A 15,113-nucleotide genomic window follows, 5' to 3' on the forward strand; every position below is an offset into this window, starting at 1 on the left:
CCGGTTTTGTCCAAGGAAGGGTTTTCTTTTCTGTGTATGATCAGTTCTACAATACAATATTATCTATATATATTATATGTATTTTATGTGTAGAAATTACCAAATAGGGGTGGATCGAAGGCAGAGCACAATCTTTACTTAGGTTGTCAGATAGCAGCAGCAGCAGGCCTTTTTGGATTCATTGTACTAACAAGAAATCATGTAAAGAAATTTGGCAATTGTCAGCCTGCCTCTCTGATCTGTATGCAAGATTTGTGTTTCTCTTTATCTTTTTGTTTCTTAGTTACCCTTCCCCCCTTTTGGCTTTATAAATCCCCACTTCAATTCTTAATTCAAGAAAAAGAAAAAAAGTGATTGAATAAGCAAATCATCTATCTTTTATGGGACATCTCACTTTCTTTTATAGATTGTGCATCTGGCTGACAAATGGAATTTCGAACAAGATCAAGAATGTACTGTTATATTGGCGCGGTTCAATGAAAAAACTAAACTCAGCATAGATCTGGAATACATCTTTCAAATTGAATCGCATCAATATCTCGTATTGATTTAGCCCTATATCTCCGGTGATATGCCTGCATGGTTACGGAGAATCATGTAAATATATATAATATATGTACCTATATATACAAAATTCCAAATGAATTTGTGCAATCACACCTGTTAAGAGTGACAACAAATGAATGTATGTGATTTTCAAAAAAAGAGCTCAAGAAGGAGCCTAGCATAATGAAAAACAACTAGATGTCGCCAATATATATAAATATGGTTACATAAGTTTTTGGTCACAATTTTTTTCTTTATAAAAAACCAAAGAGTGGTTTTTCATTATTCTCCCTATTCTCTCTTTTGCAGGAAAACTATGATGATTGGCATCAAACGTGAACAGACAAAATAAATAGTGGGTTGTAAGCTTGTTCTTGAAAGAAGCCACAACCAAACCAAACCATATCCTTTAATAATCTCAAATAATTATACATTGTTGGAAGAATGGCTGCAAATGGACAAATGCAATCTAACACACCAATGGAGATTTCATTTAAATAAGAGACACAAGTCAATTTCATATTCTACACAAAGGGTAACAAATTTCAAATTGAAGCTGGTTTATGTGATCATTATGAACTGTGACATAGTTCAAGAACTGATCGAAGGGAAAATGTGTTAATAGCTTCTTGCTGAATTTTGTCGAAAGTTAGAAGCAATTACAATAGGGTTTCTTTGAATTGTGTTTGTTCATGGTCCTAGTAAGGACAGCAATATAATAGGTATCATTACACATATAATTAGGTAAAAAAAATTGTTTGACAAAATTTCATTAATCAATATTTATTATTTTTTAATAGGCTATAAAACTAAAAGAAAAAGAAAAAAAAAACAATTTGGATTAAGACGGAAAGAATACTGTTCAAACAGAAATTCAAATCAAAATTGCAAAATCAGCTTAACTTATAAGCTCTCTCTGTAAAGATGATATTTTACAGTAATGGATCGTGTTTGTTGGCAAGAAAGATATAACAAAACAAGGGAACATTGCATCAAAGATCACACATTAGTTTTAAACAGCTTCTGTCGTCTGTGCCGGGGACGACGATGTTTTCTTATGGCATTTATTCTTGGTCCACTTAATGCCCACAACTGATATGATCTTCTTCACTTTGTGTGCACCTGCAGCAGCAATGGCTCTGGCCTTGCCAAGCCCACCTGATCCAGAGCCCTTTTCAGAGCCATGATCCTTTCTGTTTCTAGTTTCCTCATCGCCCATGGCACCTATACCCCCTTCACCCCATTGATCAGCCCAGCTTGGCCCGGCCTCTGCAGCCATCCTAGCAGCCTGCCTGCCTGATCTAAGGTAAACTAAGCACACAAACTGAAATAATCGAAAACCATATATAGATTTATGGAAATGGAAAATTAGTACCTTGCTCGGAAGAAGGCAGTAAGAGCCTATAATTTGATCTGATCTGCTAAAAAAAAGAAAGTGGGGAATTTGGAGAAATTGAAGGTACTTAGTATAGAAAAGGAGAATATGGATAGGCTGTCCATTTCTAACCAAACAGATCCTTCTCGGTCAAGGAGAAAGAGAGAGGACAGCTAGCCAACTTACAAAGCTCGCTGTTTTCGCAAGCAAAAGTATAATGATTTGGTGCATGTTGTCCCCCCTGGTGTGTGTTAGCCATTGCCATTTCAGCTGGCAAGGTTTGAACCATCTGCATCTTCGGGTTTCTTTGCATCTGTAGCAAACTGATGAGATATACACTGATATCATAACACATTAAATAGCAGGGTATTGCAATTTGTCGATGACATTCACAAGCATAAAGCATAACAGCATGATAGAAATAGTTTACACAGGATATGAAGTTTGAAAGGTGCATCTCATGGCAACTGTTACGGAGGGCTGGGACTAATGCCGCTCGTTCACAAATTATTGGACTAGAGACTAAAGCAGTTACGAAGGGAATACATCATTTCTTGTATTGCTAGGTGACCCCACTAGTTTGACTCAAGTTCCTTCAGAAAATCTGCATTGTCGACCAGAACCTACATAAAGCAGAGATATATCCATTAAATATCAGCTCCATTGGGGGTTAATTTGTTCAGAAGATTAATCATTTGTCTGAAAAAATACAGAGTGTGCAATAGCTTAGCTTATTAAGACTTTGATCAACAGTACAGAGGTCAAGTAAATAAATTGAAGAAAGAAGATTCCTCTTATAATACCAAATACACAACGTATATTCGTAATTGTTATTAAAATGGGATTGTACTTTTATCTAAATGATTAGTACTACGACACAGCAAACTTACTGTTTTCCACCCGTCTGGATCCAGGAAAGAAGTGATTTTGGTGTTGATTCCAGGAATTGGTCCTGGCTGTCGAGTTATTTTTCCACCAAGCTCCTGGGTCACAAGGTTTACAACCTCGGCACTCTTGTACACATCATCAGTGCTGATTGCAACCTTGAACAAAGAACGCATATATAACGACTGTCTAGAAAATACAAGTTTATCGAAGAACTTAGATAAAGCAATATCCAGCAAACCTGTGCATATGCATTCCCTTTGGTATATTCTGCAACACCGTAGTTGTATGTCAGTTCCAGAACTGTGGTTTCCAACTCATCAGCATAGCCCATCATTGCTATGGTATACTGCAAATGTAAAAGCCATGGATTTCACCTCTGAGCTTAGTGCGGAATGTAATAGGCACAAACAAAGCTGGTTCTTTTCCAATTTTGATACCTTCTGTTCTGGTCTGTCAGTCTTTTTCACGACTCTCATTCCCAAAGCCTAGATAAAAACAGAAAGTGAGAGTTAGATCTTGTAATAGCTGACATATGTACGAACGTATGTTCTCCATCATTCAATGCAAAGAGTTAACCTTACATCAACTTTAAAGAATTTTAAATAGATTATAAAGGAAGAAGAGTTAACCTTCTCATAAAATTTGATTGAGCGCTCAAGATCGCCCACTCGAAGCATCACTTGGCAGAGAGGTTCAGGAGTAGGACCTCGTTGGATAAGTTCAAAAAGATAGCCATCTGGATCCTTTGCAAAAGCAATGACAGACTTACCACCCTTAACTGGACCAGGCTCGCGAGTGATTGTTCCACCCTTGGCCTTAATGTCTTCAACCAGTTTGTAAACCTTACCAACAGAAATTTATGGAAAAAGCTAAATGAATCAAATACTCCAACCTTCCCCTCATATCAAGTTTAAAAGATAAAGAAACAATCAATGAGAACTGACATCTGGAGTTGCTATGGCAAAATGCCCAAAACCTGTTCCAATATCATACTTATCAACGCCGTAGTCTGCAGATATGCATTCTCTATTAGTAAGCATTAGAAATACTGGTGTAATATGCGTAAGAGTGAATTTGTGTAATCTTCAAGGATCTCTTAAACAAGATACACCATGAAAATCAATAACTGCAAGGTTATATAAAATTAATAATTCATCATACTGTAAGTCAATTCCACCACAAAGTGAGAGTCTTCAGGACCAAACCCAAGGAAAGCATTGGCATATTTTTCCTCTGGTACATCTCTTTTCCTCAATAGCTTCATCCCAAAGCATTCTGTGTAAAATCTAACACGGGATTTCAAGGAAATAAAATAAGCAAGCTGCACTTCAGAAATTTCACAAGCAGTCATTTCTATGTAAGATAACACACTTGATTGTGCGGTCAAGGTCTCCCACTCTATACACAGCATGTAAGAATCTTCTTTTGTCCTTCTTAGGCCATTCCAATAGCTCATTGCTTGGCGCGGTTGCCTTTGCTGCCTCAGCCATTGATCTGCATTCAGTAAAGAACAACTTTTTTTTTTTTGTTAGAGGCTGAATTATGAAGTAAGTTAAAATACAATAACAATATTGCTTCTTGTGTATATTTCCTTGTATTGAATTGGGGAAAATGACTAAAAGAAATTATTACTCAACCCAAAGAATAAGCATCTAAAGAAAATAAATAGAGCACCACAATTATTGAAGAATTTTCCTCTATTCGGTTTCAAACAATAACTCCAATGCAAAAAGAGGAAAAATTTTCTCTTTGCTATTAAGCTATCTATGCTCTGAAATGTTGTGAGCAAATATTCTATTTAAATTGAATGTAGTGAGGAAATCAATTTATTTTATTATTATTATTTTCTTGTTTATCTATCATTTCCAGCCTACTTTCCTCTAAAAATCATCTCGACCAAATCAAACACACAAATCCATTTATCAAAATCTTAACAAAACGATTTTAAATCAATCTCCCTCACTGACTCAATTGCACAAATGAAACCGTACACCCGTGCTTTCTGAAAATTAAATAACCACTGGCGCCTACAGCTTAATCACCAATCTTCCCATATAATTAATTTCATACCGAAATAGATTAACACAAAAACACTGAATCAATATACTTATCTCCATCACTCGCACGATTTTATGAAAAATGAAAAGGTAAGACAACAAGAACCAAAAGTTAATCGATTGAACATTTCGTTGATTGATAAAATTTTAAAGTAGTTCAGGATACATCACGAGAATCAAATACCCTTCTTCAAAGTGAGATGGATCAAAGGAGAGAGAGCATTACCACTGTCGGCGATTCCTCTGCGAAGAGCAAGGGATTCTCCAGAGGACTCTTCAAGAATCTGGACTCTGGAGTAAGTGGGGAAATGCAAATCTGTATAAAACCCCTGTGATAACCGCCTACTAAGCTTACCCGCAATTCCAGATAGATTTCTGACAGACGATGACATCCGTCAAATTCAGAGAATGGATTCCCATCCCACGGCTATAAAATGTCCTTAAGGATTTAGAGCCAGGGCACCATGCTTTATACGTATCCACTCAAAATACTTGTTTCTATTAAAAAGTTGTATTTACATATCAAAATAATTTTATTCTTATTTTTAAATATTATTTTTTAAATAAAATATCAAAATTATCTTATACATTTGAGCCAAAGACAATTTGTTGTAAAAATTTAATTATGATAAATGCAGTCCAATAGCATGAACTATATTTCATACACTTTTTTTGTCATTTTGTTTCTACATCTTTTAGTTTAATATTTTGTAAAATAAACATAATTATTTAAGATTATATTTAAAAAAAAATGCAAGCAAAAGTTTTTTTTTTTTTTTTTTTTTTTTTTTTTTATTTGTTTAGCGACGTGGTGTATTCTATGCAAATTTTCGATTGAATCTAAAAGTTTGTAAATTAGATTTGAAAAAACAAATCATAATTATATATGATAGATAAGATCTTAAAACATAAAAAATTTGAACTCATGTATAAAAAATATATATATATATGTTGAACTCATGTGTGAAATAATAAATTTTAACAAAATTCTAATTACCCAAATTGTAGAATTTATATAAATTGTGCATAATTGACAAAAGTACTTGGTACTTAGGTACCATGGTGAGATTCTTCAAAACTAGTCTCGAGTTATTTTTGTATTTTGTGTTAGTGCTCAATAAGTAAAATTGTTAAGGACTTCACGTATATTAGACCCGCGTAAGGATGAATAATTCATTCCATAACAAGTAAACACATGAGCAATTATTTTTCAATACATGAATGAGATTAAATCAATTGTATATATTATTATAATATATTATTGGTTCATGGATTCGTATTATATTAACAAATTATTGAATTTTCACTGTATTTTAAATAATTGTGAAAAATATTATTATATATTGTTAATATATATTTCTATTATATTAGCAAACTATTGAGTTCACTATGTATTAAGCATGTATTTATTTTTTTTGATTTTTTATTTTTTTACACTATACATGAATTATTTATTTATATATATATTTAATAAAAAACTGTGAAATTGTATGACAAAAATATAAAATAGAATTTATATATATTTTTAATAAAATTAATTCATTAAATTAACAAGAACATGCTATTTACATGTGAAAAGCAATGCTTCTACTTTCAATAACTATTTCTTCTAACCTCGGCTTTGTTCGGACACTGCTCCAACTTTACGCACCAAGCCGCCGTCAGGATTCCGCTGTCGGTCAGCGCCGTGGGGGTATTATAGTAATTCCACATCTCACACTCGGATCCGAGTGACTTTCTCGAGACTAATTAATGCTCCTTCCTTTTCCCTCTCATCGTCTCCGAGTCCAAACTCGAACCCACCCGCTCCTCAAATTCCTGAAAATTTTTCAGGTCCCGAGCTGGATCGGCTCCCGCGGACGCCGACCCAGACAGAAGATGTTTCAAGAAACCCTTCAGCTTTTCTGTAATGGAGATTCGTAGCCTCATTCCCTTGTTTCTTCTCCTCTTCTTCTTCACTGTCTCTACTTCACTCTCTGCAGGTACGCTGCCTGAAAACCCTATCTATAATGGCGTGGCCGATTCTAATCCGTTGATTTCGCGGTGCAGATTTCAGGGCTCAGCAGGATAAAGACGAGCCGTTCGTGGGAGTTAACATCGGCACAGATGTGTCCAATCTGATTTCTCCATCAGATTTAGTCTCCTTCCTGCAGTTGCAGAAGATTACCCATGTCAGGCTCTACGACGCCGACCCCGAAATCCTCAAGGCCCTCGGTAAGACCAAGATTCGAGTCATTGTCAGCGTGCCCAACAACCAGCTCCTTGCAATTGGCTCCTCCAACGCCACCGCCGCCGCCTGGATTGGCCGGAATGTGGCCGCGTACTACCCGGCGACTCTCATCTCCGGCATTGCAGTTGGGGACGAAGTCCTGACCACAATCCCTAGCTCAGCCCCTTTGCTCATGCCTGCAATTGAGTCACTCTATAGTGCTCTTGTGGCCGCCAATTTGCACCAACAGATCAAGATTTCTACCCCCAATTCTGCCTCCATTATCCTCGACCCTTTCCCTCCTTCCCAAGCTTTCTTTAACCAGACATTTACTCCGATTATCATCCAATTGTTGCAGTTTCTGTCGCGGACACAGTCTCCATTGATGATGAATTTGTATCCGTATTATGTGTTCATGCAGAACAAAGGTGTAGTGCCATTGGAGAACTCACTTTTCAAGCCCCTGACGCCGTCGAAAGAGATGGTTGATCCCAACACTTTGCTGCACTACGACAACGTCATCGACGCGATGATCGATTCGGTGTATTTCTCGATGAAGAATCTTAACGTTACTGATGTGGTGGTGCTTGTTTCGGAGACGGGGTGGCCCTCGAAAGGGGATTCGAAGGAGCCTTACGCAACAATAGACAATGCGGATACGTATAATTCGAATTTGATTAAGCATATTTTTGATAGGGGTGGGACGCCGTTGCACCCGGAGATTTCTTCTAGTGTATACATATATGAGTTGTTCAATGAGGACTTGAGATCCCCACCTCTGTCCGAGGCTAATTGGGGGCTGTTCTACGCGAATACAACCCCCGTGTACTTGCTTCATGTGTCTGGGAGTGGCACGTTTTTGGCTAATGACACTACTAATCAGACGTATTGTATAGCCGTGGATGGCATTGATGCAAAGACGTTGCAGACTGCTTTGGATTGGGCTTGTGGACCGGGGAAGTCGAATTGTTCGGAGATTCAACCAGGGGAGAGTTGCTACTTGCCTAATAATGTGAAAAATCACGCTTCGTATGCATTTGATAGCTATTATCAAAAGGAAGGAAAGTTTTCCGGTTCTTGCGACTTCAAAGGAGCTGCCATGATCACCACAACTGATCCTAGTGAGTGATTCTGCCTTATTACATATGCAGGTTTTGTTCGATAAATTATGTTTGACTAGTTCTGTGCTTTATAGTGATTCGAACAATTTGGTGATTTAAGGGTAATGTTCTTGAGATGAGGATCTTCTTGAATCTTTTGTGGGACATAATTTGGCTATCTGTGCCTCCAGATTGAGCTAGGAAAGTTTAATTACAAAGATTTGTGAACTGTCCATAAATGACCTCTAATCCATCTTTCCTTAAACGTGGTTTTTGATTTGGTTGTGGGGTTGCATTGCAGGTCACGGGAGCTGCATATTTCCTGGAAGGTATGCTGCATTTTATGTTGTTTGATGAGTACGATTCACTTCTTCATAAATGGCTACACATCACCATATCTATGTAATGGAGAAACAGGGTCTGATCTTGTGCAATGTGACTTCATCTTGTAGCAAGCTTGTGAGCAATAAGACAAGGGAAGTGGTGAACTCAACACAAGCGAGTGGTGGTGCTGATGCAATGAGGTTTGTGGGACTCCATTTATGTTGTCCTGGAATGGCTTTGCACCTGTGGCTGGGAATCCTGTCGTGTCTGTTTTATTGCATAATTCTTGTTGTATGATTGCCAGTAATGGACAGACTTTTGGGTAATAATTAGGTGGTGGGGTTGGTTCTATGGTCAGCAGGGAGCCACCGTTTTTGATTTCTTCTTTTTATTGTTTTTGTTGTTGTAAAAACTGTTGTATTTTATTATGAGTCATTCTTGAAATGTAATAAGATTGATTCGAATCGGAGGCCCGATAGGATGCTTTTGGCATTGCTCTGTTCTTTGGCCCATTAACGGGAATCTTGATTTGTGAAAATCGATCGCTGCAGTGAAAACTGAAAAGCGGCAAATCTTTAAAAAGATGGGTTTGTTTTCGAAATGGTAAAAATATCTCCGGCGGCATTGATCGCAGCGCGATCGACTCTCTCACCCTTTCGTCTTCTTCCCTTCAAAAGTATCTCAAAGGCTCCGGAGAGTTTTGTTTCGATCAAGAAAATGGCTTCTTGGGCTTGCTCTAGGTGTACGTACATCAATCCGCCCACAGAAACATTGAACTGCGAAATCTGCCGCTTCCCGCCGCCGCAGTGGGTTGAAACGTCGGCGGCTCCGCCGGCGTGGTCTGAATCGAAGTGGACTTGCGGGGCGTGCACTTTTCTGAACCGTTATTGCCGGAAAACCTGCGAAATCTGCGGCACTAGGGCTTCCTTTTCTTTGCTTTCTGCTCTTGAAGTCGACTTCGACGACCCCGAAGAAGCGCGGTTGGGCTCCAGCGTCGGCAACGTTTTCCTTCCCTTGCAGAGGTGTAGAAACAACAATAACATCGACGATGAGAAACCCGATGTTGCTAGTACCGACGCAGAAAGTTCTGGAAAGTCGAAAGGGGTTTTTGGTGGGGGTAACATTGATTCCTCTCCATTGCGGAATTGCAGTAATAAAAGGAAATTTAGGGGGGACAGTACTTCGATTGAAGCTCTGAATGATGCAAATAAGGCTGTCGATGATCAAGCAATGGGTAATTTTCTCAAACTCTGTTGATCTTGAATTGGAGGTTATATCTGCCATTGTTGGTAATTTCATCTTGGATGATGGATTGTGGTGGATCATATCATTCGATGTTTTAACTTTTTAACTTTGTACATTTGATCTTTTGATGTCAATGTGAGTAATCTGGGTGTAGATGAAGCTAGTATGAGTTCGAAAACTTGGAAAGTTATGAGCTACAATATCTGGTTTCGCGAAGATGTGGAAATGCACAATAGAATGAAGGCATTAGGCAACCTTATTCGACTGCATTCACCAGATGTTATATGTTTACAGGTTGTGTTTTACCTTTCGATACTCCTAAGTTCATTTTCTAGCCATATTTTCTCAAGAAACTCGTTTTTTTGCAGGAAGTGACGCCTAAATTCTATGACATTTTCCAGAAAACCAATTGGTGGAAGGATTATCAATGCACGGTAGCAGATAAGAAGGCCATCCAGGGAGCATACTTCTGCATGCAGGTGAGATTGTTCGGCTTCTATAGCGAATCCTCTTTTAGCGTCCGCAGATCATCATAAAGAATTTTGATACTTTTGCAGTTGATCAAACTTCCGGTTAAGATGTATGGCTGCCGGCCCTTTTACAATTCAATCATGGGACGGGGAATTCATATGGCCGAGGTTAATGTGCACCGAGATGTTTCGATCATTGTTGCCACAAGCCATTTAGAAAGTCCTTGCCCGTCTCCTCCAACCTGGGATCAAATGTTCAGCAAGGAGCGTGTGGAGCAGGCCAACGAAGCTGTGAAGTTTCTTGACAAGCATCAGAATGTGATATGGGGCGGGGATATGAATTGGGATGATAAATCAGACGGTCCTTTCCCCTTATCTGAAGGATGGGTCGACGCTTGGGCAGAGCTAAGGCCCGGGGAAGACGGGTGGACATACGACACGAAATCAAACAAGATGCTGACCGGCAACAGAACTCTGCAAAAACGACTGGATAGATTTGTATGCAAGTTGAAGGATTTCAAGCTGGTGGAAGTTGAAATGATTGGTAAGGACCCAATCCCGGGCCTCTCGTATTTGAAGGAAAAGAAAGTTAAGGGGCAGGTCAAGGAATTCGAGCTTCCAGTATTTCCGAGCGACCACTACGGGCTACTGCTGACGATCGCTCCTGCTTAAGGGCAAGGCACCGTTTTGAATCATTATCTTCTCATTAAGGCAGGTTTGCTTCTTACTTTTGTATCGGCAATGGACCAGAAAATGAAAATTTGCGTCGAACTTTAGAAACTTCTAATCTTTGTTGTTCTCCAAATGCAAGCCATTTTGAAACATTGCCTGTATATTGAGAAGAAATTTGAGATCACTGTGTTCTAACTAGATGTTATAATTGTTCATATCCATACATATACTCTATTTTATTACATAGGAATAGGATAAACCCCCCACGCCACCCCACCCCACCCCCATTCTTGTGCCTCAATTCTTGGATTCACAGCCTGAATTCTGCATTCATGTCACGGGTGATGGTTTGGGGATTATATGATATTCTTGTTATGTTGGGACAAGGAAAGCACAGAGAGAGAGAGTCAGACAGGTAGCTTTTACACAGCTAGCTGGCAAATGGCATCGTACTTGGCATCTTTGTCCCTATTCATTCAGGTCTGCAATCAAGGCGCCTCTACCGTTTATTGAAGAAGGGATTGGTATTCAAGATTTCCAGTGGCTTCTCTATATTATAATCACCGTCTGTAAGTATTTTAAATCTTGACTCATGTCCATGTTCTTGCACTTTGGTTTTAAATTGGCATCACTGGATGCATGTGCCTGCAATCAATGGCGTAATTTGTTGTAATTAGTGAACACATAATTGATGTCTGCCAAAGTCAATGTTATGATCCCAGTTGGCATACAAAAGCTTTTACGCTCTCAGATGTGTTGCAGGGATGAACAGGACGACCAGCACGTGACCTTGCGGGGGACAAATGCGTCATTTCATACACCATCGACTTCACTGGTAAACAGCCTGTTTCTGTTTCTTTATTATATACGCGGCAATGAGTGATGGAATTCCATTTCCATTCCCATTCCCACCATTTTTTCAGGTTCTCCATTTTTAATATGTAAAGAGGGAAAAGTCTAGCAGCTTTTGCTATATATTTTCCATCAAGATCCCTTCAACAAGGCGGTTAAAAAACCAACCTTTGAAGGCTGCCCGCCATGGCAGAGCACCCCAACTACCGCACCTCCTTCCTCGGCATCTGGGCGCTGCTGCTTCTCCTACATGGCGTCAATGGAGAAAACCCTTACAGGTTTTACACTTGGAGAATCACTTATGGCGATATTTATCCTCTGGGAGTCAAGCAACAGGTAAGTTCTGCAAATGTAATGTGTTTTCTTGTTTCTTGTGCTCTTCTTGAGGCGTGTTCTTTGTTTTTTGCAGGGAATTTTGATAAATGGGCAGTTTCCAGGGCCGACGATTGACTGTGTCACAAATGATAACTTAGTTATCAGTGTCTACAACTACCTGAACGAGCCATTTCTCCTCACCTGGTAACCAAAATCTTTACTCTCTGTCTGCAATCTTGCAAGAAATTTCACCCCTTTTGTCGCTAGATCTGTAATCTCTAACAGTGCCATTAATGTGCCTTGGAGATCCACCTTAAACCATTTAGATTAACAGTACATTGTGTTTTGGGAAAATGGTTCCTATCATTTTGAATGTTAGCACTGATTATTCAATAGATTCCTTTGCATTGATTGCTTACTACTGTTCATTGCCATATTCAATTAGGGTTTGTCAGTTGTCTCCACTTTGCACATGCTAGATCTGTTGATCTGACATCTATATTTATATCTTGCTTTTCTATAAAGAAAATCACAAGATTGGTTAATGAGGCATGTTCGTATGTGTAAAACCTAGTTTACTTCCATTCTTGGAAAATCAATGGCTGCTGCTGCTGCAACTTTATGTATTAAATCCTTACAACAAAGCTTAGATGCTTATGTATGAAATCCAGGAATGGGCTGCAGCAACGAAGGAATTCATGGCAAGATGGAACTTATGGAACCAACTGTCCAATCCCACCAAGAAGAAACTTCACATATGTCCTTCAAGCTAAAGATCAGATCGGAACTTACGTCTACTATCCGTCGTTGTCGCTCCATAAAGCTGCCGGAGGATACGGCAGCATCAAAGTCTACAGCCGTCCTCAAATCCCGGTGCCTTACCCCCCTCCAGCCGGGGATCATGTTGTTCTCGCCGGGGACTGGTTCAAGAGAAGCCAAAGAGTGAGAATCGACAGATTCGATCCTTCGATGATATGTCATTGCTGTTTTCATTCTGTAATTGCTGATGATCGATTTTCTTGTTGTCGTCGTTGCAGCAACTTAAGTATTTCTTGGATGGCGGTCACAATCTTCCCTTCCCCGACGGCCTGATCATCAATGGCCGCGGCTGGAATGGATACACATTCACAGTCGAGCAAGGTGACTCCCGTTGCTTAATCAGTTTTAGGCGATGATCCTTCGTTGTTTTTATCGATCCATCGTCTCGTTTTTGCAGGGAAAACGTATCGGTTCAGGATATCCAACGTCGGGCTCACGACTTCGTTCAACTTCAGAATCCAGGGGCACCTCATGAAACTGGTTGAAGTTGAAGGATCGCATACGGTCCAGAATATCTACGACTCTCTCGACGTCCATTTAGGTCAATCTTACTCGGTATTGGTCACGGCAAACCAGCCGCCGAAAGACTACTACGTCGTTGCATCCTCGCGCTTCACCTCGAAAGTTCTTACCACCACTGCCGTTCTCCATTACCGGAACTCCTTCTCAAAGGTCTCCGGCTACCCCCCAGGCGGTCCTACGACAGAAATCAATTGGTCTTTGGGCCAGGCTCGATCCATACGGTAACACTCTCGACGACGTTCTTACTAGAACTGCTTCCCTGGTTCAAAACTCTTAACTTTGTTTCGTCGAAACAGTCGTAATCTCACAGCCAGCGGACCGAGACCTAACCCTCAGGGCTCCTACCACTACGGACTGATCAAGCCGGCCCGGACGATCGTTCTTGCGAACTCTGCGCCGTACATCAACGGGAAACAGAGATACGCCGTCAACAGCGTGTCTTACATATCCCCCGACACTCCATTGAAGCTCGCCGACTACTTCAAGATCGGAGGAGTCTTCAGCGTCGGAAGCATCCCCGACCGGCCCACCGGAGGGAACGCCTATCTCGCCACTTCCGTTATGCACGGAGACTACCGATCTTTTCTCGAGATAGTTTTCCAGAACTGGGAGAACACGGTCCAGTCATGGCACATCAACGGATATTCCTTCTTCGTCGTCGGGTGAGTTTTGAATCCTCTTTACGTCCGCCCGACTTCTCGATCGCCTGCAGTTTACGATAACTTCGTTAAATGTAACAGGATGGAGGGCGGACAATGGACGCAAGCGAGCAGATCGCGATACAATTTGAGGGATGCCGTCGCACGTTACACGACTCAGGTATGCAGCTGCGTTTTCTCGAGTTCATGCGCTCCCTACGGATTTTAACCGTTCTGTCGATCCGCGTCGCAGGTGTACCCGAGGTCGTGGACGGCGATTTACATTGCTCTCGATAACGTCGGGATGTGGAATGTACGATCGGAAAACTGGGCGAGGCAGTATTTGGGACAGCAATTTTATCTACGGGTTTACACCTCGTCGGCGAGCTGGAGAGATGAGCTCCCGATTCCGAGGAATGCTCTCCTCTGCGGCCGAGCAAGAGGTCACCGGACCAGACCTCTTTAGAGCGGTGTTGTTGTCATCGTCGTTTTCGACCGTCACGAAAGGGTGACTGGCCGGCCATTAAACGTATGTTGTGAGCTACAATAATAGTCGAAGTAGCAGCTCAGCTTGAGCTGTGATTTGCATTTTAGCATTCATTATCTTCTTCACCATTCTTGAAAATTTGTAGTGCCGTTATAACTGATTCCCACGGGCATTTCTTGATATTCTGAAGATGTCGGAATTTCTGATACTCTTGGGTAAACAAAATCTCACCAAATTTAAGGATTGGATAAATTACATGAATCCAAGATTAGGTACAACTGTGTTGGCTTTCTTGTTCGAGCACTGATCTTGAATGATCGATCGTGTAATAATTTGGGAAATTCTATATAAATCAATTGAACTCAGCCCCCAATTGTCAAATTAATCGATACTCAAGAAATTCGATGGCGGCGGCGTTGGCAAGCAAGATCTTCTTTCTAGTGGCTATTATTGCATTTTCCGGCGCCGTCGACGGCAGGTTCTTACCGGCGGTGAAGAATGCCGACAGAATCCGGCCCACATTCTTCCTCCACCACTTCCCTCTCCATGGCCGACACGGCGGCGGCGCTACTCCGGCGGGAACCGTCGGCGTAG

At 40.5% G+C, this 15,113-nt stretch overlaps 3 protein-coding genes across 7 annotated transcripts; 2 read left to right on the forward strand and 1 right to left on the reverse strand.

The window, feature by feature from the left end:
• Positions 1 to 2,288: 2,288 nt before the first annotated feature.
• On the reverse strand, positions 2,289 to 5,233 carry LOC127249781 (lactoylglutathione lyase GLX1). Of its 2 annotated transcripts, none has more exons than XM_051272769.1 (9): positions 5,093 to 5,233; positions 4,181 to 4,303; positions 3,971 to 4,095; positions 3,754 to 3,818; positions 3,439 to 3,651; positions 3,247 to 3,294; positions 3,048 to 3,155; positions 2,812 to 2,964; positions 2,289 to 2,544 (listed from the first exon to the last, which is right to left on the reverse strand). In XM_051272769.1, the coding sequence occupies exons 2-9, from the start codon at positions 4,297 to 4,299 to the stop codon at positions 2,497 to 2,499; spliced, it is 879 nt and encodes a 292-aa protein (XP_051128726.1). In that variant the 5' UTR covers positions 4,300 to 4,303; positions 5,093 to 5,233; the 3' UTR covers positions 2,289 to 2,496. The 2 variants fall into 2 exon arrangements, with proteins under 2 accessions (XP_051128726.1, XP_051128727.1); XM_051272770.1 differs by having other exon boundaries at positions 4,181 to 4,323; positions 5,093 to 5,223.
• Positions 5,234 to 6,596: 1,363 nt separating this feature from the next.
• Positions 6,597 to 14,720, forward strand: LOC127249442 (glucan endo-1,3-beta-glucosidase 1). 4 transcript variants are annotated; one of them, XM_051272203.1, is made up of 10 exons: positions 11,240 to 11,455; positions 11,649 to 11,721; positions 11,810 to 12,074; positions 12,148 to 12,257; positions 12,725 to 12,995; positions 13,091 to 13,193; positions 13,270 to 13,615; positions 13,691 to 14,056; positions 14,135 to 14,213; positions 14,286 to 14,720. In XM_051272203.1, the coding sequence occupies exons 3-10, from the start codon at positions 11,925 to 11,927 to the stop codon at positions 14,496 to 14,498; spliced, it is 1,638 nt and encodes a 545-aa protein (XP_051128160.1). In that variant the 5' UTR covers positions 11,240 to 11,455; positions 11,649 to 11,721; positions 11,810 to 11,924; the 3' UTR covers positions 14,499 to 14,720. The 4 variants fall into 4 exon arrangements, with proteins under 4 accessions (XP_051128162.1, XP_051128163.1, XP_051128160.1 ...); XM_051272206.1 differs by lacking the exons at positions 11,240 to 11,455; positions 11,649 to 11,721 and adding an exon at positions 6,630 to 6,848 and having other exon boundaries at positions 12,004 to 12,074; XM_051272204.1 differs by lacking the exons at positions 11,240 to 11,455; positions 11,649 to 11,721 and having other exon boundaries at positions 11,776 to 12,074.
• Positions 9,100 to 10,985, forward strand: LOC127249443 (uncharacterized). The gene is made up of 4 exons (XM_051272207.1): positions 9,100 to 9,733; positions 9,899 to 10,038; positions 10,113 to 10,223; positions 10,302 to 10,985. The coding sequence occupies exons 1-4, from the start codon at positions 9,100 to 9,102 to the stop codon at positions 10,884 to 10,886; spliced, it is 1,470 nt and encodes a 489-aa protein (XP_051128164.1). The 3' UTR covers positions 10,887 to 10,985.
• Positions 14,721 to 15,113: the final 393 nt, after the last annotated feature.

The sequence above is a fragment of the Andrographis paniculata genome, unplaced genomic scaffold (assembly GCF_009805555.1).
Source record: "Andrographis paniculata isolate CXL003 unplaced genomic scaffold, ASM980555v1 Contig36END, whole genome shotgun sequence".
Taxonomy (NCBI): Eukaryota; Viridiplantae; Streptophyta; class Magnoliopsida; order Lamiales; family Acanthaceae; genus Andrographis; species Andrographis paniculata.

Coding starts and splice junctions, on each gene's coding strand:
- LOC127249781 (XM_051272769.1), bottom strand. CDS start 4,299: ATGGCTGAGGCAGCAAAGGCAACCGCGCCAAGCAATGAGCTATTGGAA. Junction 4,096..4,180: donor GACCTTGACCGCACAATCAA/GTGTGTTATCTT, acceptor ATCCCGTGTTAG/ATTTTACACAGAATGCTTTG. Junction 2,545..2,811: donor ATCCAGACGGGTGGAAAACA/GTAAGTTTGCTG, acceptor TGCTTTATGTAG/GTTCTGGTCGACAATGCAGA.
- LOC127249442 (XM_051272203.1), top strand. CDS start 11,925: ATGGCAGAGCACCCCAACTACCGCACCTCCTTCCTCGGCATCTGGGCG. Junction 13,616..13,690: donor GGCCAGGCTCGATCCATACG/GTAACACTCTCG, acceptor TCGTCGAAACAG/TCGTAATCTCACAGCCAGCG. Junction 14,214..14,285: donor TCGCACGTTACACGACTCAG/GTATGCAGCTGC, acceptor TCCGCGTCGCAG/GTGTACCCGAGGTCGTGGAC.
- LOC127249443 (XM_051272207.1), top strand. CDS start 9,100: ATGGTAAAAATATCTCCGGCGGCATTGATCGCAGCGCGATCGACTCTC. Junction 9,734..9,898: donor TGTCGATGATCAAGCAATGG/GTAATTTTCTCA, acceptor ATCTGGGTGTAG/ATGAAGCTAGTATGAGTTCG. Junction 10,224..10,301: donor GAGCATACTTCTGCATGCAG/GTGAGATTGTTC, acceptor ATACTTTTGCAG/TTGATCAAACTTCCGGTTAA.